This window comes from Schistocerca piceifrons, chromosome X (genome assembly GCF_021461385.2).
Source record: "Schistocerca piceifrons isolate TAMUIC-IGC-003096 chromosome X, iqSchPice1.1, whole genome shotgun sequence".
Taxonomy (NCBI): domain Eukaryota; kingdom Metazoa; phylum Arthropoda; class Insecta; order Orthoptera; family Acrididae; genus Schistocerca; species Schistocerca piceifrons.
This window is the reverse complement of record NC_060149.1, coordinates 310,675,783-310,700,747: the sequence shown is the minus strand read 5'-3', so window position 1 is coordinate 310,700,747 and position 24,965 is coordinate 310,675,783. Positions and strand designations below refer to the sequence as shown.

The window sequence follows — 24,965 nt, the reverse complement described above, 5'->3', positions numbered from 1 at the left end:
CCGTCCTCAGGAAAAAAGTGAGTGAAACCCAGGAACAGAAAAACTTGGGCGATTATTTCCCGAAAGTAAAGTCAACGCAAATGATACGAAATAAAATGTAATTTAAGTATAATTTTGTGAACAAGTCGTCTGTTTACTGCTAGTAAGGTACAACCAGTGTAGTAGTTTTTCAAAAGTGACATGTAGCATGGTTTTTAAGTAAAGTAATTAGAAGTTTACTCTGAGAACGTGCATATTTTCGACCATCTGTACATCATGATGGTCGCATCCGTGTTTGGCGACATCGCAGTGAACGCACATTGGAAGTGTGTATTCGTCATCGCCATACTGGCGTATCACCTGGAGTGATGGTATGGGGTGCCTTTGGTTACACGTCTCGGTCACCTCTTGTTCGCATTGACGGCACTTTGAACAGTGGACGTTACGTTTCAGATGTGTTACGACCCGTGGTTCTACCCTTCATTCGATCCCTGCGAAACCCTACATTTCGGCAGGATAATGTGCGAACGCATGTTGTAGGTACTGTACGGGCCTTTCTGGATACAGAAAATGTTCGACTGCTGCCCTGGCTAGCACATTATCCAGATCTCTCACCAACTGAAAACGTCTGGTCAATGGTGGCCGAGCAACTGGCTCGTCACAATACGGCAGTCACAACTCTTGATGAACTCTGGTATCGTGTTGAAGCTGCGTGGGCAGCTGTACCTGTACACCCCATCCAAGCTCTGTTTGACTCAATGCTCAGGCGTACCCAAGGCCGTTATTACGGCCAGAGGTGGTTGTTCTGGGTACCGATTTCTTAGAATCTATGCACCCAAATTGCGTGAAAATGTAATCACATGTGCGCGACTGCTACGGTCACAGGTTCGAATCCTGCCTCGGGCATGGATGTGTGTGATGTCCTTAGGTTAGTTAGGTTTAAGTAGTTCTAAGTTCTAGGGGACTGATGACCACAGAAGTTAAGTCCCATAGTGCTCAGAGCCTGTAATCACATGTCAGTTCTAGTATAATATATTTGTCCAATGAATACCCGTTTATCATCTGCATTTCTTCTTGGTGTAGTAGTTTTAATGGCCAGTAGTGTATAAGGTAGACGAGGAGCCTCTGAGCGTGGTCGTGGTGTGTGTGTGTGCAGGGGATGGAGGCAAAGCGGTGGCGGCGGTGCGCCACCGGGCTGTGGGCTGCGCAGTGGTGACGCGCGACGTGGGCGTCTGCAGCCGGATGCCCCGGACGCGCGACGCTGCTACGTCTCCGGCGGCCTCGGCGCGCGCCGCCAGGGCTGCCGACGTCGCCTGCGCCACCGACGGCCGAATCTACTCCGAAGACGACCTGCAGCGCAGGCTGCACGAGCAGCTCCTGCGCCAGGAGAGGGAGCTCGAGGATAGGTTCGCCGTCCAGCTCCAGTCCCGACTCTCCGAAGAACTCCAGAGCAAAGTGTCTCGGGAATTCGACGACGCCGTCACACGCGAGCTCAGGAACAAGATTTTTCGGGAGCTCGACGCTCGCGTGGAGGCCGAATTCGAGAAGAGGGTTTTGCGGGCACTGGACGATAAAGTTTCGTTAGAACTCGAGGGGCGCGTGCGGCGCGATTTTGAAGACCGTGTGGCTAACCGACTCGATCAACGTCTGCACAGCGAGTTGGATTTCACTGTAGCGCGAGAATTTGACCGAAAGGTGTCTACCGAACTGCAGCAGCGGCTATCTCGAGACCTGGAGCAGACTGTTCGCTACCGGCTGGAGGACGCCGTGTCACAAGAGCTGGAGCGCAGGCTCGCCCGTGATCTGGAGGACAGGATCTCCCGTGAACTGGACGACAGAGTGACTCGAGAGTTGCAAATCCGTTTATCCGACGAGTTACAAGATCGAGTTGCCAGAGAAATGGACGCCAGGGTACGCCTGGAGCTACAAGAAAAATTGCGTCACGACTTGGAAGATCGTGTGTCGCGCGAATTCGAGGACAGAGTATCTCGAGAAGTGGAGGAGAGAATTTCTCGAGAAATGGAGGATCTAGTGAGCCGCGAGTTCGAAGACAGAGTGGCGAGAACATTGGAGGACAGGATATCTCACGAGATGGAGGAGAGGGTGTCTCGCGAATTCAATATCCGAGTTTCTGAAGAAGTGGAGGAGAGAGTCTCCCGGGAAGTGGAGGAAAGAGTGTCTCGAGAGGTGAACGAGAGAGTTTCTCGGGAGGTGGAGGTGATGGTTTCTAGAGAACTGGAAGAACGAGTGGCCGCGAAAATGAGGGAAAGGATACGAGAAGAGCTGGAAGGGATGTCATCTCCCTTAAGACAGAAGATATATCTGTCCAAAGTTGACGATGACACGCCCCAACAGGCAGTCGCGGAGGACCACCGTCCAGAACAGTGTCGATGTTTCGAAAATGTGTCCGTTTCCACGAATGCCGTACAAAAGTGCGACCTCGGTGTTCAGGTGAGAGACAATAGTTTTCAGCGTCACGTTGCGACGCAGTCGGAGCGCAACTGGTGGCTGAGAGATGCCGGCATGCAGGCCGAAGTCAGACAGAGGGACGCGTCGCTGCAGTGCGAGCCCAAGATGTGGGCCAGAGACGCTCTCTCGCAGACGGCGATTCCCAGGAAAGAAATGTCGGTGCAGGCGACACTGGCTGTCAGGACTTTCGAGATCGGCGTGTGCGCCAAACCGTCTTCCGGAGATGCGTGGGTAGAGGCGAAGCCCGCGACGGCCGACGTCGGCTGTACGGCGGTGTCGCGCCTGCAGCACAAGCCCGGGTTCGTGTCTCTCGAAGACCTCGATGCAGTCCGTCCGGTGAGCAGCGCCACGCAGACCGACAACGCCGCCGTCACCCGCGAGATGGCCACCAGCACTGTGGAGCGCAAGCTGGCGGACGCGTCCGCGCAGTGCCGGCTGAACGACGAAGCGCCCCCGCCGAGCCCCCGGGACCCGTCTCCGCAGCCGGCGGGCCTCTCCCGTATACCGCGGCCGACGGTGGCGACCCGGCCCGCGGACGGCACCAAGTCCCCTCGGCTCGGTGCCTCGCAGCTCACGCTACCCACGCTGAGGAGCAACTCCGTGAAGAAAATCGTCACGCAGGAGCTCACGTCTTACAGCACTCGCTCGACGACCGTGGCAGCAAGCAGGGCGACGTCAGGAAACGCCATTCAAGTCCGCAGCAAAAGTTCCGACCCGGCGCCGAGGCTGAAGAGACAGAACACTTACACGAAGATTGACGACAATGGAGAGAGATTCGAGACTGAAAGGTAACTTCGTCTGTCAATTTTCGTATTTTTCGTTTTGATGTCCCTGTTAATCTGGCAATTGAAAAAAATCTAACATTTGTAATTCTCTGAAAAGGAATTCGAGTACTCAAAAATAGGTTCTGAGTTCCGCCCCACCCAGTTTCGTTTCCCGAGGAATAAAGTGAAATAACCCTTAAAACTTGAACCATACAGGTAAAATTAATTAACAGCAGCTCAACATTTTAGAGAGACTTGAGCAAACAATACAAGAAACAGGACGACATATCGTTGAAATCAAGAGGTGCCAGGACCACAATCTAGAGGCCATGAGGTTAACAAATTACAATCTTTATTACGCAGTTATAATACATCTGCATGACTACTCTGAAATTCACATTTAAGTGCTTGGCAGAGGGTTCATCGAACCACAATCATACTATCTCTCTACCATTCCACTCCCGAACAGCGCGCGGGAAAGCGAACACCTAAACCTTTCTGTTCGAGCTGTGATTTCTCTTATTTTATTTTGATGATCATTCCTACCTATGTAGGTTGGGCTCAACAAAATATTGTCGCATTCGGAAGAGAAAGTTGGTGACTGAAATTTCGTAAATAGATCTCGCCGCGACGAAAATTGTCTTTGCTTTAATGACTTCCATCCCAACTCGCGTATCATATCGGCCACACTCTCTCCCCTATTACGTGATAATACAAAGTGAGCTGCCCTTTTTTTGCACCCTTTCGATGTTCTCCGTCAATCCCACCTGGTAAGGATCCCACACCGCGCAACAATATTCTAACAGAGGACGAACGAGTGCAGTGTAAGCTGCCTCTTTAGTGGACTTGTTGCATCTTCTAAGTGTCCTGCCAATGAAACGCAACCTTTGACTCGCGTTCCCCACAATATTATCTATGTGGTCTTTCCAACTGAAGTTGTTCGTAATTTTAATACCCAGGCACTTAGTTGAATTGACAACCTTGAGAGTTGTACTATTTATCGAGTAATCGAATTCCAACAGATTTCTTTTGGAACTCATGTGGATCACCTCACACTTTTCGTTATTTAGCATCAACTGCCACCTGCCACACCATACAGCAATCTTTTCTAAATCGCTTTGCAACTGATACGGGTCTTCGGATGACCTTACTAGACGGTAAATTACAGCATCATCTGCGAACAACCTAAGAGAACTGCTCAGATTGTCACCCAGGTCATTTATATAGATCAGGAACAGCAGAGGTCCCAGGACGCTTCCCTGGTGAACACCTGATATCACTTCAGTTTTACAATTAATAATCAGTCCACGTTCACATGTATCTAAGAATTAAATTTCAAATTCATATGTTTCTGAATGCTGAAGATTAGATGGGTAGATCACATAACTAATGAGGAGGTATTTAATAGGATTGGGGAGAAGAGGAGTTTGTGGCACAACTTGACTAGAAGAACTGATCGGTTGGTAGGACATGCTCTGAGGCATCAAGGGATCACCAATTTAGTAATGGAAGGCAGCGTGGGGGGTACAAATCGTAGAGGGAGACCAAGAGATGAATACACTAAGCAGATTCAGAGGAATGTAGGCTGCAGTACGTACTGGGAGATGAAGAAGCTTGCACAGGATAGAGTAGCATGGAGAGCTGCATCAAACCAGTCTCAGGACTGAAGACCACAACAACAACATATTTCTCTTCTTGCAAACGGACGCAACATACCCCAGACCCAAGGTGACGCCAACAGCGGCCGCCCACAGGCAAATACCATTGGAAACGGTAACCAGCTGGTTATCTAAAACAGAATAAACTGAGCTTTATCATCCAAACATATATAAAACACTTACAGCAAACCCACGCCGTGCGCGAGGTAACTTTAAAAGTTATTTAAAAATGAAAGAAACTTCAAAATCTTAATAACCTTTAAATAACACCAGTAAGACAGCTAGAAGATCGATTAAATCAATGAATATTTCATGTTTATGATCGTGCAACAGAAATCAAATTTACGATGTACCACACACTGTAGATTAGATTTAGGTAACAGTAACTCACTTGGCAGCTGCAGGGACCCACCAAGTTTCCGAGCTTAAAATTTTAAAACACTTAAAAGCCTCAAAACATCCAAATCAACACCATTAACGATCACTTAATATGACTACTCAAACAGGAACCACTAAAACATGCCTGGCGCCAACAAGCCTGATACTTGCATTCTATCAGTATCTAAGGATAGGTGCTCACCATGATCAATCGTGCTCCGAAGTACAACTTAAATGACTGTACCAGTCTCGCTCTGCCCCCATCTTGAAGCCAAGATAAAATCAATACAATGCCGTAACCTCCACAGAATAGCACCTTTTCTGCAGAACAGCGGCAAGGTCGCACCAATTAAGCAGACTGCGATGCTTCCTTCCGCGCAAATGCACGGACACCAGACAGGGCCGGTCCAACAACCGTGGTCGCTTGCCGTTACGAAAGGTACACTGCAACAGGTTCACTCACGTGAGTTCACTAGCACTGCTAATCACATAGCCAATATGTGGCTCTGAGCACTATGGGACTTAACATCTGAGGTCATCAGTCCCCTAGAACTTAGAACTACTTAAAACTAACTAACCTAAGGACATCACACACATCCATGCCCGAAGCAGGATTCGAACCTGCGACGTAGCGGTCGCGCGGTTCCAGACTGAAGCGCCTAGAACCAGGAAAGTGTCCGCTCAGCGCTATAGGCACTACTGTTACAATCACAGAAGACTCATCATGGAGATGTAGAAGAAAGAACAACAATTGGTCACCGAAAATGTCGAAATAAACAACCTGGTTCATATAATTTCTTATACTTTTCCGGCGATTCGTTGTCATCTCTTAGAATCGGGTGTACTGCCGATAGCCTGCGTATTCACAACACGATATTTCAGCATTGTAATTCGGCGTCTTCATGAGGTGTTTCCTGAGGGGTTTCAGGAAACACCTGATTAAGACGCCGAGTTACGACGTCGAAATATCGTATTGGGAATACGCGGACCACCGGCAGTAAACGCGATTCTACGAGATGACATCCTGGTTCATGTTCACGGTAACCTGAATGTGTGGTCCCGAGTCATGGTACCAAAAACACTCCTAGTATGTCACAGGACCAGCTCCTGCCTGAACTGCATCATTTGCACTAAAAGAGTTCAACGCCTCATTGGGCCGTTAGCACACGCGACGCCTTGCAACATCTAAAGAAAGGCAAAGTCGCGACTAAGATAATGTACACAGTTCTAGTCAGCTGCTGACCAGTTTCTGCGTTCCTTGGCCCAATGAAAAGATGTAGCTTTGCCCTGCAACGAGTATGTCCACTGTATGCTGTTCCCCTCGCAATGTTGGTTCATAAATTTATTGAGATGGACTTACACTCTCTGACAGTAGCACTTCCTGTCGGATTTGAAAACAGTTGTCATTGAAAAGACGTGGCAGTCGCTTCTAGTCCGCGTCGAGTAGGATCTCCTCTACCACCACTGTTCTTACGCCATGTTATGTGGCTGTGAGTGGTACGCCTTCATTGCAGACATGTTACACAGTCCACGTTGATACACAAACAAATAGGGCAACTTCATTCACTTTATAGTCATGAGCATGTTCGAACACGATAACTGCTTTCTACCATTCTGTCACATACGCACAGCTTTTCTGTCATGACTTATATCAGTATTAGAGGATCATTTGACCGCCTGGTACCAGTTTTACACTGTCTATGGCGCTCCAAATCGATCAGACTGGTCTTTTATATCTACATTTATACTCTGCAAAGCACTATGAAGTTCATGTCAGAGGGTGCGTCCTATTGTACCTGTTGTTAGGTTTTCTTCCCGTTCTATTCACGTATGGAGCGCGGAAAGAATAATTATTAAAAATGCCTCTGTGTATACTGTAAGTAATCTAATCCTGTCCTCGCGATCCCTATGGGAGCGATGTGTAGAGGATGATAATGTATTCCCGCAGTCGTCATTTAAAGCCGGTTCTTGAAACCTCATAAGTATGCTTCTCGGGAAAATTTTCGTCTATCTTAAAGAATCAGCCACTTCAATTCCTTCAGCATCTCTGTGACATTCTCCCATGGGTCAGAAAACACTGTGATCATTCGTGCTGCCTTTTTCTGTGCGCGTTCAACATCCCCTGTTTGTCCAATTTGATTCGGTCCCATGTATTTCAGCACTGTTCTAGAATGGATAACACGAGTGATTTGTAAGCAATCTGCTTTATAGGCTGATTGCATTTCTCCACCATTCTAGCAATAAACAGGAATCTACGACCTGATTTGCTCACGACTGAGCCTGTGCGATCATTCCATTCCACATCGCTACAAAGCGTTACACCCAGCTATTTGTATGAGCCATAGGATACCGCGTTTTTTTTGTTTTTGGTTTTTGGTTTTTTGTTTTTTGTTTTGTTTTGTGAAGTTCACAGTTCTACATTTCTGATCATTTAAAGCAAATTTCCAATCTTTGCACGACTTCGAAATCTTACCGAGACCTGACTGTATAATTATGCAGCTTCTTTGAGACGGTACTTCATCACAGATATGGGGTGACTATTATCAAGCAAGATACTGGACCTATATGATGATGATAACGCAGTCTGATAATGTTTGTTCTCATTGGAGCCTCCACCCATGAATACGACCATAGTGTTACCGTATGCAGAACTGCGACTCGTCTGAAAAGAGGGCACGTTGCCCATGTGTCCAGTATTTTCATTGGGTGCATCACTGCCAGTTCCCGCTCGTTGCTGCCATGTCAAGGAAAGCCACAATAATGGTCGCCATGGTGACAGACTGTGATACTCTAGGCGTCGTCGCACAGTCATTGCCGATACTTGTCTTGTTGCAAACAATACCATTTCGTAACTCGACGTACCTTACGTGGCTGTACAATCCTGAAGGGCCAAGCGAACAATCTCGCTGTGCTCTACGATGCTAGCCATGTTGAGATCCTGCATGGCGCTCAGTACGGCCCTCCTGAATCTACAGGTTTCATATTCGCACGACACTCGTTGGATCCCTTCCACTGAGAGGGGCAATATCTGCCCTCACGGTAGGATGAGTGGTGGGTAGAAAGGCAGTCGCGTCGCTTGAGGCGGAGGGCCAATGTGGAGACTGGTCCTCTGGCCTCGACTATTCGACTTGTGAGTGGACAGGTGGCCATTCCTTCAGCAGCGTCTGAGTAGGCATATGGGGGCAGGGGTGTCCAACGTATCGGGAGCTCCCGCTTTTGCAGCGTTATAGATCTCCTGAGGGAAATAGTGTTCAGAGCCGGTAAGAAAGACATTGAAAACTCAGTCTGTCTGCTGAGGAGCCTCATCCGAAATGTGGAGGCGGCGCTGCCTGCGGTTGTCGAACGTGCAGTGTGCGGTCGTCTGTCTGCAAGCAGTGGCTCACGTCGGTACCAACGATACGTGTCGCTTGGTTGGCCGTCCTCAGTTCATACAGGCTGGCGGAGATGGTGAAAGCTGCTGGCCTTGCACGCGGGGTGCGAGCAGAACTCGCAGTTCGCGGCATTGGTCTCAGAGTTGATCGCGACGCTGTGGTTTGGAGCCAAGTGGAGGTTCTCGACCAAAGCCTTCGTCGACCGAAGTCTTCGTCTTCGGTCTCGGCCGCAGATTTCTGGACATGCATTATCGGATGGGGAATTTTAGGACTCCTCTAGATTGGTCAGGGGTGCACTATACAAAGGAAGCAACTTCTCGGGTAGCACAGTACTTGTGGAGTGCATGTGGTATTTTTATAGCCTAGGCGATAGTTTTAGGTACTCTGACGAACACTCGCCAGACGACACACAGATAGTGAAATGCGACCGCGTTCAGGTTAAAGACACTTCGACTGTCAACATTTTATTAGTGAACTGTCGAAGTATTCTTAACACAGTTTTCGAATTTAGAGCCCTGCAGGAAATTACTCGCGCTGAAATTATTCTACGCTGAAACCCAAAGTAGAAAGCTCAGAGATATTTAGCGATTAATGGAACATATATCGATAATACAGGCTAGACACCGTAGGAGGAGAAGGGTTCATTGCAGTTGACAAAATTGCCTCTATTGAGGTCGATTTTGAGTGTGACTGTCAAGTTACCTGTTCACGTATAACAGGTCTAGGTGAAATCAAATTAATTGTTGGATGTTTCTACCGGCCACCTAATTCTGCTGTGACTGAGTCATTCAAAGAAAGTTGACGGTCAGTAGCTTGGAAATAACCAGCTCATGCAATATTAGTTGTAGGCGACTTTAACCGAGTATACCGAATACATACCGGGTGATCAAAAAGTCAGTATAAATTTGAAAACTTAATAAACCACGGAATAATGTAGATAGAGAGGTAAAAATTGACACACATGCTTTGAATGACATGGGGTTTTATTAGAACCAAAACAAAAAACAAAGTATCGCTAGACGCGTGAAAGATCTCTTGCGCGCGTCGTTTGGTGATGATACTGTGCTCAGCCGCCACTTTCGTCATGCTTGGCCTCCCAGGTCCCCGGACCTCAGTCCGTGCGATTATTGACTTTGGGGTTACCTGAAGTCGCAAGTGTATCGTGATCGACCGACCGACATCTCCAGGGATGCTGAAAGACAGCATCCGACGCCAATACCTCACCATAACTCCGGACATGCTTTACAGTGCTGTTCACAACATTATTCCTCGACTACAGCTATTGTTGAGGAATGATGGTGGAGATATTGAGCATTTCCTGTAAAGAACATCATCTTTGCTTTGTCTTACTTTGTTATGCTAATTATTGCTATTCTAATCAGATGAAGCGCCATCTGTCGGACATTTTTTGAACGTCTGTATTTCTTTGGTTCTAATAAAACCCCATTTCATCCCAAGCATGTGTGTCAATTTGTACCCCTCTATCTACATTATTCCTTGATTTATTCAGTATTCAAATTTATACTGACTTTATGATCACCTGCTACATACAACATACATACATACATTAATTCTTGTTCCATAAATCATGAATACAGTTCGTAATGATGTGGAACGTGTCACTTTAATACAAGGTTTCTTTATACAAAATAATTAATTTACAGTTACCACTTCATAGACTGGGACGTCTATGGATTCATTGCAGGAGTTGTCGACGGAAAGTCTTGTGAAGTGCTTTTAACACATTTTGTGAAAACTGTCTTCTGCAGGCGGCCCGGCAGCTCTTACGCAATGGAAATGTCTTCGATCTTGTAGCTACAAACAGGCCAGACCTTATCGATTGCATGAGTATAGAGATGGGGATTAGTGTTCATGATGTCATCATAGTGCCTATGGTTACTAAAGTTAATAAATTTACCAAGCAGCCTAGAAGAGTAGATAGACAGTTGTTAGGCTCCCACTTAGGCACTGAATTAATGTAATTTTGTCCCAGTATTATGAACGAAGAGGAATTATGGGCAAAGTTTGAATGGACTGTAAATTATGCTCTGGAGAAGTACGTGCCGAGTAAGTGGATTAAAGACCGAAAAGATCCACCATGGTTTAACAACGAAATTGGGCAAAGCTGCGGAAGTTCTGTTAATATTTCTCTACTGAAACTTACTTTCAACACATTTCAAAATTTGTACCGTCCTTTAATTGAAGTGCCCAAACGACGATGAATACTGGATTGGAGAATTCTATATATGTTTACTTTCGAGTAAAATGGTACTAAGATATTAAACTACTTGGAAAAACAATGTGTGGCGTGCTGTGCCCTTCTACATCTAAGAGCAGCTCGTTATGTTTCCTGTGTCAGGGCGGACTACTTTGCATACGTACATTGTTATTATTCATGCCCAATGTTTTTAAAACTGTGGTGAGGAACGTTACCAAAAATGTCCATTTTACTGATTTAAAGACCCGTTTGCAAGTATTTTCGGCTCAGTTCATCCATTTGAAACAGATGTTTGAGAAAAAAGCTCTTTGGTCACCTATTTTCAGCAAAAATACTGTAACCGTCATGTACACAGAAACGAAATGAAAAGTTAATTTTGTCATTGTAATGTGGCTAATGACTCCCTGACGTCTCACAGCAAAAATGTCAGACTGGCACGTGTCTTTCTACCTGGTGAAATGGAAAATTCCAGAAGTGTGTTTGAAGGTCAGATTCAATAATCCTTACAAATGAATTACCGGTAGTATGACAACTCCACACACACTGATGCAGTTCTTCAATGAGTGGCTGACGAAATGAAGATATCTGTCGAGTTATGCTGTAGCGTTAAGACATTTCAGCTTATAGCAACTGAATCATTTCTGAAGGTAATGCCCTACTTGCGTCGAGTTTAACACTGGCCAATGTGAGCTGTTCCTTTAATTCGACTGCAAGAATGGCTACCGAATTTGAGCGTCTCGAACGATCACAAAAGAAGTCGGTAGGCGGCCTCTGTCGTCTCCGATACAACGTGGACACGTCATGACGTCACACAAGGTCCTGATGAAGCAAACTTTCTTTGGCCCAAGTTTTTGTCAGATGGCGTTATTACTTAATTTGCTTTATTAAATTTTTGCGTATTGTTTTGTTGCGCTAAAGTGTCACTTTTTTTTTACTTCTTGAATGCAGTTTTTATTCGTCACTGTTTTCCACCTGTTTACGGAGGCCGGGTCTTCTTGCTTCTTGAGCGTCTTACATTTTCCCGACTGAAGTTAACATTCCCACATGGAATGAATGTATTCAGAAATCTTCGGGTACATGTTTATTACAAGGGAATAGACACAAAGTTTAAAGGACTGAGCAACGTATTTGATATTCGAATTATACATGAGTGACTGAAACAAAACAGGCATAACAAACGGTCAGTCCTTGCAGTTTTAATTTTGCGAATAACGCTCTCTTGTTTCCAGTTAGTCAGCGAGGTACGCTAGAAAGTTTTAGTTAAATTTGGCACACAGTTTTACTCTGTAAGGAAATTTCGGAACAGGGTAGCTACACTCTGCTGGAGAGTGGAAGATCTACATCTACATTTATACTCCGCAAGCCACCCAACGGTGTGTGGCGGAGGGCACTCTACGTGCCACTGTCATTACCTCCCTTTTCTGTTCCAGTCGCGTATGGTTCGCGGGAAGAACGACTGTCTGAAAGCCTCCGTGCGCGCTCGAATCTCTCTAATTTTACATCGTGATCTCCTCGGAAGGTATAAGTAGGGGGAAGCAATATATTCGATACCTCATCCAGAAACGCACCCTCTCGAAACCTGCACAGCAAGCTACACCGCGATGCAGAGCGCCTCTCTTGCAGAGTCTGCCACTTGAGTTTGCTAAACATCTCCGTAACGCTATCACTGTTACCAAATAACCCTTTGACGAAACGCGCCGCTCTTCTTTGGATCTTCTCTATCGCTTCCGTCAACCCGATCTGGTACGGATCCCACACTGATGAGCAATACTCAAGTATAGGTCGAACGAGAGTTTTGTAAGCCACCTCCTTTGTTGATGGACTACATTTTGTAAGGACTCTCCCAATGAATCTCAACCTGGTACCCGCCTTACCAACATTAATTTTATATGATCATTCCACTTCAAATCGTTCCGCACGCATACTCCCAGATATTTTACAGAAGTAACTGCTACCAGTGTTTGTTCCGCTATCATATAATCATACAATAAAGGATCCTTCTTTCTATGTATTCGCAATACATTACATTTGTCTGTGTTAAGGGTCAGTTGCCACTCCCGGCACGAAGTGCCTATCCGCTGCAGATCTTCCTGCATTTCGCTACAATTTTCTAATGCTGCAACTTCTCTGTATACTACAGCATCATCCGCGAAAAGCCGCTTGGAACTTCCGACACTATCTACTAGATCATTTATATATATATATATATATATATTGTTGAAAGCTATGGTCCCATAACACTCCCCTGTGGCACGCCAGAGGTTACTTTAACGTCTGTAGACGTCTCTCCATTGATGACAACATGCTGTGTTCTGTTTGCTAAAAACTCTTCAATCCAGCCACACAGCTGGTCTGATATTCCGTAGGCTCTTACTTTGTTTATCAGGCGACAGTGCGGAACTGTATCGAACGCCTTCCGGAAGTCAAGGAAAATAGCATCTACCTGACAGCCTGTATCTAATATTTTCTGGGTCTCATGAACAAATAAAGCGAGTTGGGTTGCACACGATCGCTGTTTCCGGAATCCATGTTGATTCCTACAGATTAGATTCTGGGTTTCCAAAAACGACATGATACGCGAGCAAAAAACATGTTCTAAAATTCTACAACAGATCGACATCAGAGATATAGGTCTATAGTTTTGCGCATCTGCTCGACGACCCTCCTTGAAGACTGGGCCTACCTGTGCTCTTTTCCACGGCTGTTAGAAGGGGGACAAGTTCTTTCGCGTACTCTGTGTAGAAACGAATTGGTATCCCGTCAGGTCCAGAGGACTTTCCTCTGTTGAGTGATTCCAGTTGCTTTTCTATTCCTTGGACACTTATTTCGATGTCAGCCATTTTTTCGTTTGTGCGAGGATTTATAGAAGGAACTGCAGTGCGATCTTCCTCTGTGAAACAGCTTCTTCATCATCATCCCGGAGTGTCTGGATATCCGTAGTACAGAATTATTTGAATATTATCAGCATCTATGTCGTCGTATCATAACGGATTGAGAGCTTTTCAAGTGAGAATTTAGAATTACTGTTAGCGATTTTATTTTTGTACATTTTTGTAAGTAAAGCCGTCATGAATCCAAAAACTGGATTGAACACCACAGTGCCTTACTAGCCTTGGTCTTGTTGGAGTTGGTATGCCATTACCTTCCTGGTTTAACCGGTCAGTTATAGGTGTGCGTAATAATGTGGATTCGGAACCACCGTGCAGCTCGGTATTTTTCACATCAAAAAACATTGCCAGAAGTGAAATAAATAAATATGCAAAAGATAAAAATAATACAAGAATGGTCGTGGGATCGAACTCAGGAGCCTTCGTGGTTTAACTACGCACTTTACCATTGTGACACAATATTAACATTAATTACGTAGCTGCATGTTGGTAATAAACTTACATAATTGTGATTATGAATCATTTTACGTATATTATCATTTAGCAAGGTGACGGTAAAATACACTTTATTTATTAGTATTTCCCTGTAATTTCCCCAAGACAGTTCGATTTATCCATATTTAGTATTGTCCGCATTTAAGAATGTCACTTGCACAAAAGGGGTGTTTTCTATGATATCTCTGTTCTTATTTTATATTCCGCTAAGTACTCAGTAGTACCCTTGTATACATCGTTTGACTCCCGAAAGTATAACTGAAATCTCCATGGCAACGGCACAGAAGCGCTTCCGCAGACGCTACATGCGAGCCCTCTGACGGTTAGACGACAAGCGCTTCATGTAGTTCCAATTTGAAACACTACAGGTTTGTAGCGCTGCTACAGCAGACGATCACATTTTCAGAAAAAAAATTCATTTTAAATAACTGATGACGAGACTTCATATATTCCTTAGGAAATGAGTATATAATTTCTTAATGCGTTACGAAGATGCTATGTAGCCTGTATTTAATGACACTTACGGGGTGAAATACAGAATGAACTTAGTGACGATACGTTGTTAGTAGCTCATATAAGCGTTGCTGACCGGGAAGAGGCGTTGTGTGTTTATATAGGATATAGTTAGTATTATCCTATATAAACAAACGAGTATAAATTAAGTCAAACATAGATAAAGGTGGGTGAATCCGACCTGCTAGATGCAACCTGCCGGCTTGAAGTAATAAGCCGAGATGCAGGCACAGCTCGTGGTTTCAGTACTGAGATAGACTGAGATAACTATCGATCGGAGCTAAACTAGACCTCGGACTACGCTGCAGGGTCAGTCTGTCACCATAACCAAGATTTCAGGCGTGGGGGGAGGTACAATATCACACTCTAGCCAAGCATTTACATACTTTATCTCCTCTTCCATTTCGTAATCAGCTGCTAAATAATATCAACAGCTAACTCCAAGATGAAATCTATAGATAGCGTATTTATCCATCAACGTCACATTTACCGACAGTTTATTACAACATATCGTACTAAAAAATTTTGTTTTAGAGAGATCTTTAATGCAGTGTATGTTAGCTTGTTAATGTTTTTGGTATTTTCATTTCTAAACTTCAAACGTTTAGTGGTGTGTGTGCTCAAACCGCTGCGTTTATAAGTTCGCGAGACGAAACAGTGATGTTTCCATGATGTCACGAATCTCGTACTGTGATTGGCTGACATGAGCAACCCGAACAACTACCATGGTAATTTGTCTTATTTACAGTTGTGTATTACAAAAGTATGCATTTTAAATGATAAAGGGCACAGAACCACTCAGCTGCATTGTCCATCGCTCTGTTAAAATTGCGTGTATACTCTTGCTGGATTTACACGGTGGTTGTTATTAATTAACGTTTACATCAGGTCAGGGCGCGCCAAATTTCTTTACTTTAATCCTAACCGCATGTTCAAAAATTATACCAGATAAATTGCAAACTGCATTCATGTTGTGTTGTTTTCAAACCCATGGTACGCTGCTGTTATTCGCAAGAACGTAAAACTCACTAAAACCATGCGTAGTACACTCACAAAAAGAAATTTGCTGGTAACACTCGTTACTCACAGTCAATAAGCAAGGAAACCTATGTTAACCGGGCATATTCCGCTCATGGGGTTTATTTCGCGCGCTTTTTCCTCTAAACATTCGTGAAATTCTCGCTAGATGGTGATACGTATGTTACCGTAGTCTAGTGCACTCTGGCGAGAAGGTTACAAACTTATTCCAACGGTGAATAGAATAGCCAACGGCAGGTACAAAAATACCATCTAAAACGCTATAAAACAGTAATGTTAAACGTCAATAAATGACGTAATTAAACACAATAGAAGTACACAGAGGCAGAGATTCGATAGCGAATTTTCAGCAGGTCTTCGTTCCCTTTTGCTTCAAGCAGTCGAACGTGAAAATAGTGTGCAGGTTGGTAGGACACCCATAGGCTGAAACACCAGAGCCTTGGGTCGCCCATAACAACTGTAGTCCGAAGGAACCGCGCCCCTCCATCTTCTGCTACACACCCCTATGACTACTTACACAGTGGCAACGACAACAGTCGCCAAGACGTCGTTGTCATTGGTCTCCCGATAACATCGGCCGATAGCGTAGTCATAGTGCGTCCGATCTCCTTCGTCAGTTTTTGGCAAGGTCAAAGGAGGTTAGGTTAGGTTAGAATATAGTCGATATATAAAGTAGGTTAGATTTTAACCTCTTAGGGTGGGGTGGACACCACGTCGCCTCTATGCTTGGATACGAGCGCTGCATAGCAACTTCGACTATTAAAGAGACGCCGAATGTATGTGAGTGAGGTAAAGAACGTGCGAGTACTGTACACTTTGTCCTTAGTTATCGGAATAACAAGACAAGTTTTACGAATGTATGAGATGACGGAAGAAACCTTCTGTTACATACTTGAGATAATTGGTGATGACCGTGAAAAGCAAGTTATAAACACTCTGTTTCGCTGTATTTGTTTAAAGTTGTGCAGATGTACGTAAATTAATTTAGCAAACGAGTGAAAGACAAGAATAAAGAGTAGCATAAGTTACTGTGCTAACCTATAGCACTTAAAAGTGAAAATACATACAGTACACGAAATTTGCAAACCACTTCAGAATCACTACCCTACTGGCATAGAACGCCAGTAAGCAGTAACAATAATTTGAAGACAACCTACCTCAAAATGATGCAGTACAGTACCTATAAGATACTGTACCCATTTCATATGAACAAATTATTTTTTTAGGTTATAACCTACGCCTAAAATTATACCCGCCAGGATAACCGAGAGCGCTAATGCGCTGCTTCCTGGACTCGGGAAGGCGCGCCGGCCCCGGATCGAATCCGCCCAGCGGATTAACGACGAAGGCCGGTATGCTGGCCAGCCTGGATGTGGTTTTTAGCCGGTTTTCCACATCCCACTAGGTGAATACCGGGCTGGTCCCCACGTACCGCCTCAGTTAATCGATTCACAGACATTTGAAAACTTGCGCACTCTTTCATGGCTTACACTAGACGCAGACAGATGGGGTACACTACTTACATCCAAGGGGAGGGGGGGAGGAGGGGTTCGGGGTGGTGGCAGGAAGGGCATCCAGCCACCCTCTGTATCTAGCACTGCCAAATGCGTAATAACAAGGCCGATCCTGCGTTGAAGCGGGACAAAGTCCGAAAGAAAGAAACCTACACCTATAGTTTCTAATAAAGATTTTGCCTGCCTGTTTCAGATTTCGAAAAAAGCTGCGATTTCAGTCCATAGATTGCGAATTATGTCCCGATTATGATATTTTAATCCTCAGGATGCCACAAACTCAATCCTCCTTGGACTAAATTTATCAATTTCTCACACTCCATGTTTCGTGTGCGAGAACATCAGTCGATTTGACTGAAGAAAACAAAATGATTTGAATTTCACTGATTGTCGTCCGAAGTCTCTACGTTTGGGAGACAATATTGACTATAGTGTGACCGCACACGTAGTGGCGTACTGATTTGAAAAGATCGGCCGTCGGCGGAATCCACCTATATCGGAGCCACTGCGACCGTAGCCTAAACGGCATTTCATGGCGCAGTCGTATGACCAGCTACCCCCAGGTCGAAAACATCCCTTGATATCACATATCAACAGTTCCAAACGCGTCGCCCGGCAGTAATTAAATCTGTGTGGGAAATATGCGTTGTAATAATTTAAATTCTCTAGTATGTTATTGAAAAGTTTGTTTGATAAACATTTTGGGGCGGCTACGCCCCAGAGCCTATAAATACGAGCCACACCTAACCGAGAATGATTTCTAACTCGACTACAACACGAGGATCGATTAGAGCTCCGTAGTACTTTTACTAGCAATATTGCTATAGGAGACGGCATGCCCATGCCCTCCTCTGACCTTCGAAGTAACTTAAGCTAGCCAAATACAGGTATTCAACATGGATTCTGAATCACGCTGCAACTTCACCTTCAAAAGTCACTGCCAGAAGCAAAAAAAAAAAAAAGCTATAGTTAAGTAAAAAATCCTAGGACCTCTGGATTTGGCCTCGGAGAATACGGTACTTCAATAATAATGGCAAATGAAACAAACTGTGAATGGCAGTGTGCCAACAAAAAAATTCCCTTAATTCAGTATTCACCTTAATCAAATTTCACATGATACGCTCCACTTGTCTTTGTTCCTTTGGTCACGTAGTCTGCCCTGTAGTTAGAAAAATTCCCATACTTATTTCGTATCTTCTGGCCAAATTTTGATGTTTCACTAAGGTTCCTCTCCCGTGATGCATAAAATAATGTTATCAAAGGAACTTAACATTAACTGTCCTTCACATTAGCTCCAATAATTCCGCCATTTTTTACCACTTCTTCGTTGCTCTCCTCATTAAGAAACAGACAAACTGGATAACACTAGTATCTTGTATACTTTCACTAGTATAAGGGGCTGTAATACATTTATGCCACTGTGAGGTAAGTTGGTCATTGCTTTCATGGAAAAATGTTAGCGTTTGCCTACGAAAAGATAATTGTGCCCAGGCGTGTACCTCTTTATCCGAAGCAGGTCAACGGGACTCGAAAAATACGGGACTCGTCTGGGGCGATATCGGAGCTCTATGGAGAATGTGAATGGCTTTCCCAGCGAAACTTTTGCAGTGTAACCGAAACAACCTTGGCTAACGTGTGACTCATACATCTGGGCTCTGCAAACCACTGAGAAATGTGTGGAAGAGGGTACTTCATATTGTGCTAGTTACTAGGGCTTTTCCCCGTACCGTTCTAATGTGGCGCACGAGAAGAATGAGTACCTAAAACACCTCTTTGCACAGTGTAAGTACTCTAATGATGTCTTCATGATCCATAGGGGAGCAATATTATATTGTGTTCCTAGATTCATCACTTACTTGGCTCTAGAAACTTTTTAAGTGGGCTATCACAAGAGAGTTCGCACCTGACTTCAAGCATCTGACAATTCAGTTCTTTCAGCATCTCTAGGACACTCTCCGCTGGACCAAACAAACCTGTGACCGTTTTTACTGTCTTTCTTTGTATAATTCATCAGGCGTATTTCATACGGGTCCTCCGCATCTGGGCAATGATGGCCACATGAGCATTTTGTTTGCTGTCTCCTTTGTAGCTGATTGCGTTTTCCTAGCATCCTACCAATGATCCGCAGTCTGCTGCCTGCTTCAGCTATGACCGAGCCTATGTGATCCTTCCATTTAAGATCTCTAGATATTGTTACACCGATGTATTTGTATGAGTTGACCAATTTCAACTATGAGACATTGCTACTGAAGTCACAGTATAATACGTTTACCTTCTGTGAAATGCAAAGTTTTATACCTTTCCTAATATATAAAGGAAGGTACGACTCTACGCCACTTTGAAATGCTTCCGAAATATGACTGAATACATCTGCAGGTCTTTTCAGACAGTAATTCGTTACAGATAACTGTTTTACCTGTTAAAAGTCTCAGGTTACTATTAATATTGTCCACAAGCTCATTAATATATAACACACTTCCTTCTGGCTACTTTTATATCCGACACTCTATCCAACAAAACAGGCTGTGTCCTCCCCACCAATAAATTTTCAATACAGTGAAAAAATCTCAGATACTCTATACGATCATACTTTCAATAATGAACATATGCCATGTGGAAGTCAGGAAACACTGCATATTCCTGATTGCCTTACTCAATGGCTTTCAGGATATCATGTGAGAAAAGCAAGAATTCAGTGTCACATGGTCGATGTGTTTAGAATCTATGCCAGGTGACATGGAGGAGATTGTTCTGTTCGAGATACATCATTACATTTGAGCTCAGAATATGTTTTAAGATTTTACAACAAATGGATGGCAAGGATATCGGACGGTATGGGATTTTCACTCTGCAGCGAAGTGTGCGCTGATATGAAACTTCCTGGCAGATTAAAACTGTGTGGCCGACCGAGACTCGAACTCGGGACCTTTGCCACTCGCAGGCAAGTGCTCTATCACCTGAGCTACCGAAGCACGACTCTCGCCCGGTCCTCACAGCTTCACTTCTGCCAGTATCTCGTCTCCTACCTTCCAAACTTTACAGAAGCTCTCCTGCGAACCTTGCAGAACTAGCACTCCTGAAAGAAAGGATACTGCGGAGAAATGGCTTAGCCACAGCCTGAGGGATGTTTCCAGAAAGAGATTTTCACTCTGCAGGAGAGTGTGCGCTGAGTGCTAGTTCTGCAAGGTTCGCAGGAGAGCTTCTGTAAAGTTTGGAAGGTAGGAGACGAGACACTGGCAGAAGTGAAGCTGTGAGGACCGGGCGAGAGTCGTGCTTCGGTAGCTCAGATGGTAGAGCACTTGCCCGCGAAAGGCAAAGGTCCCGAGTTCGAGTCTCGGTCGGGCACACAATTTTAATCTGCCAGGAAGTTTCATATCGGACGGTAGTTTTGTGGATCGCTTCTGCTGTCCTTATAGGTGAATGTGACTAGTGCGTTCTTCTAATCACTGGGGACAGTTTTTTCGTTTAAGGGATCTTCGGTATATTATGGTTAGTAGGAAGAGCTAGACCTGGCGTCAGTTCAGTACAGACTCTGATAGGGATGCCATCGGGCACTGGAGCTTTGTTCAGTTCTCAACGCCAATGAATTTCATAGCTATTTCACTTATTTTTGCACTGGTACAAGAATTAAATTGGAGCAATACTCCTTTGTTTTCCTGTGTTAAGAAACATGTGAAAACATTTCTACTTTTGCTTTGCTCCCTTCATTTTCAGTTCCTGTCTGATCTATAGGCTCTAACTTTGGTACCACTAGCTGCCCTTACCGGAATTTCTTCGAATTTTGTGAGAGATGTTTTGTTAATGTTAGCTATACTACAATAGTCAGCGGAAGCTTTAGGCATTGCCCTTTTGACAGCCAAACGTGTTTCATTGAGAATCTCTCTGTCTCACTATGTATTATTTTATATCTATTGTGCAGCAATCTCTGTTTCCTTAGAAGGTTCCTTACAGTGACTACATATGAGTATCACAGAGCGTCCCCCCAATCACGAACTGTTTCGCTAGGTACAAATGCAAGCAGTAAATGGCAGTGGCGGCTGATCAGAGGAGGCAAGAGGGGCCGGACATCCTCACTTTTCTGTAGTAGTAGTAGCAATAATTATTTTTACAATAAGTCCTTATGCGCTTTGAGCTTGTGTTATTTCTTCAAAACCAGCACTAGATAGGAAGTCAAAGCGCGAAAGCTTGTTGTTGTTGTCTTCAGTCCTGAGACTGGTTTGATGCAGCTCTCCATGCTACTCTATCCTGTGCAAGCTTCTTCATCTCCCAGTATCTACTGCAACCTACATCCTTCTGAATCTGCTTAGTGTATTCATCTCTTGGTCTCCCTCTACGATTTTTACCCTCCACGGTGCCCTCCAATGCTAAATTTGTGATCCCTCGATGCCTCAAAACATGTCCTACCAACCGATCCCTTCTACTAGTCAAGTTGTGCCACAAACTTCTCTTCTCCCCAATCCTATTCAATACCTCCTCATTAGTTACGTGATCTACCCACCTTATCTTCAGCATTCTTCTGTAGCACCACATTTCGAAAGCTTCTGTTCTCTTCTTGTCCAAACTAGTTATCGTCCATGTTTCACTTCCATACATGGCTACACTCCATACAAATACTTTCAGAAACGACTTCCTGACACTTAAATCTATACTCGATGTTAACAAATTTCTCTTCTTCAGAAACGCTTTCCTTGCCATTGCCAGTCTACATTTTATATCCTCTCTACTTCGACCATCATCGGTTATTTTACTCCCATAAATAGCAAAACTCCTTTACTACTTTAAGTGTCTCATTTCCTAATCTAATTCCCTCAGCATCCCCAGACTTAATTTGACTACATTCCATTATCCTCGTTTTGCTTTTGTTGATGTTCATCTTATATCCTCCTTTCAAGACACTGTCCATTCCGTTCAACTGCTCTTCCAAGTCCTTTGCTGTCTCTGACAGAATTACAATGTCATCGGCGAACCTCAAAGTTTTTACTTCTTCTCCATGAATTTTAATACCTACTCCGAATTTTTCTTTTGTTTCCTTTACTGCTTGCTCAATATACAGATTGAATAACATCGGGGAAAGGCTACAACCCTGTCTCACTCCTTTCCCAACCACTGCTTCCCTTTCATGCCCCTCGACTCTTATAACTGCCATCTGGTTTCTGTACAAATTGTAAATAGCCTTTCGCTCCCTGTATTTTACCCCTGACACCTTCAGAATTTGAAAGAGAGTATTCCAGTTAACATTGTCAAAAGCTTTCTCTAAGTCTACAAATGCTAGAAACGTAGGTTTGCCTTTTCTTAATCTTTCTTCTAAGATAAGTCGTAAGGTCAGTATTGCCTCACATGTTCCAACATTTCTACGGAATCCAAACTGATCTTCCCCGAGGTCGGCTTCTACCAGTTTTTCCATTCGTCTGTAAAGAATTCGCGTTAGTATTTTGCAGCTGTGACTTATTAAACTGATAGTTCGGTAATTTTCACATCTGTCAACACCTGCTTTCTTTGGGATTGGAATTATTATATTCTTCTTGAAGTCTGAGGGTATTTCGCCTGTCTCATACATCGTACTCACCAGATGGTAGAGTTTTGTCATGACTGGCTCTCCCGAGGCCATCAAAAGTTCTAATGGAATGTTGTCTACTCCCGGGGCCTTGTTTCGACTCAAGTCTTTCAGTGCTCTGTCAAACTCTTCACTGCAGTATCTTATCTCCCATTTTGTCTTCATCTACATACTCTTCCATTTCCATAATATTGTCCTCAAGTACATCGCACTTGTATAAACCCTCTATATACTCCTTCCACCTTTCTGCCTTCCCTTCTTTGCTTAGAACTGGGTTGCCATCTGAGCTCTTGATATTCATGCAAGTGGTTCTCTTATCTCCAAAGGTCTCTTTAATTTTCCTGTAGGCAGTATCTATCTTACCCCTAGTGAGACAAGCCTCTAGCCATCCCTGCTTAGCCATTTTGCACTTCCTGTCGATATCATTTTTGAGACGTTTGTATTCCTTTTTGCCTGCTTCATTTACTGCATTTTTATATTTTCTCCTTTCGTCAATTAAATTCAATATTTCTTCTGTTGCCCAAGGATTTCTATTAGCCCTCGTCTGTTTACCTACTTGATCGTCTGCTGCCTTCACTACTTCATCCCTCAGAGCTACCCATTCTTCTTCTACTGTATTTCTTTCCCCAATTTCTGTCAATTGTTCTCTTATGCTCTCCCTGAAACTCTCTACAACCTCTGGTTCTTTCAGTTTATCCAGGTCCCATCTCCTTAAATTCCCACCTTTTTGCAGTTTCTTCAGTTTCAATCTGCAGTTCATAACCAATAGATTGTGGTCAGAATCCACATCTGCCCCAGGAAATGTCTTACAATTTAAAACCTGGTTCCTAAATCTCTGTCTTACCATTATATAATCTATCTGATACCTTTTAGTATCTCCAGAATTCTTCCATGTATACAACCTTCGTTTATGATTCTTGAACCAAGTGTTAGCTATGATTAAGTTATGCTCTGTGCAAAATTCTACAAGGCGGCTTCCTCTCTCATTCCTTCCCCCCAATCCATATTCACCTACTATGTTTCTTTCTCTCCCTTTTCCTACTGACGAATTCCAGTCACCCATGACTATTAAATTTTCGTCTCCCTTCACTACCTGAATAATTTCTTTTATCTCGTCATACATTTCATCTATTTCTTCATCATCTGCAGAGCTAGTTGGCATATAAACTTGTACTACTGTAGTAGGCATGGGCTTTGTGTCTATCTTGGCCACAATAATGCGTTCACTATGCTGTTTGTAGTAGCTAACCCGCACTCCTATTTTTTTTATTCATTATTAAACCTACTCCTGCATTACCCCTATTTGATTTTGTATTTATAACCCTGTAATCACCTGACCAAAAGTCTTATTCTTCCTGCCACCGAACTTCACTAATTCCCACTATATCTAACTTTAACCTATCCATTTCCCTTTTTCAACTTTCTAACCTGCCTGCCCGATTAACGGATCTGACATTCCACGCTCCGATCCGTAGAACGCCAGTATTCTTTCTCCTGAGTAGTCCTCGCCGGGAGATCCGAATGGGGGACTATTTTACCTCCGGAATATTTTACTCAAGAGGACGCCATCATCATTTAACCATACAGTAAAGCTGCATGCCCTCGGGAAAAATTACGGCTGTAGTTTCCCCTTGCTTTCAGCCCTTCGCAGTATCAGCACAGCAAGGCCATTTTGGTTAGTGTTACAAGGCCAGATCAGTCAGTTGCCCGTGCAACTACTGAAAAGGCTGCTGCCCCTCTTCAGGAACCATACGTTTGTCTGGCCTCTCAACAGATATCCCTCCGTTGTGGTTGCACCCTGCGGTACGGCCATCTGTATCGCCTCCCCATCAACGGCAAGGTCCATGGTTCATGGGGGTGGGCGGAAGCTTAAGCCTACCCTATTAAGCAACCGGAGAGCTCAACCCTATCCTATTAAGCAACCGGAGACGCAAAGCGTTTGATAAGGCCATGCACATACCAGGCCGCCCGCAAACGCTCGGTTACTGTAATGATAATGAGCGTATGGCATTGGTAGCCGGGAGACCCCTCGTGGGGCGGTTCGGCCACCGCTCCACAAGTTCTTTAACACCACTACGGCGACTTGCGAGTGAATGAGGATGAACACCCAGTTATCTCGAGGCAGAGAA

At 44.2% G+C, this 24,965-nt stretch overlaps 1 protein-coding gene across 1 annotated transcript in view; it reads left to right on the top strand.

Annotated features, from left to right (window-relative positions):
* LOC124721390 (KN motif and ankyrin repeat domain-containing protein 2) overlaps positions 1–24,965 on the top strand; it is a 387,950-nt gene that overhangs the window by 291,908 nt on the left and 71,077 nt on the right. The window contains exon 8 of the mRNA XM_047246331.1: positions 1,136–3,236. Coding sequence (XP_047102287.1) covers positions 1,136–3,236 — 2,101 coding nt within the window. The remainder of the gene's footprint in view (positions 1–1,135; positions 3,237–24,965) is intronic.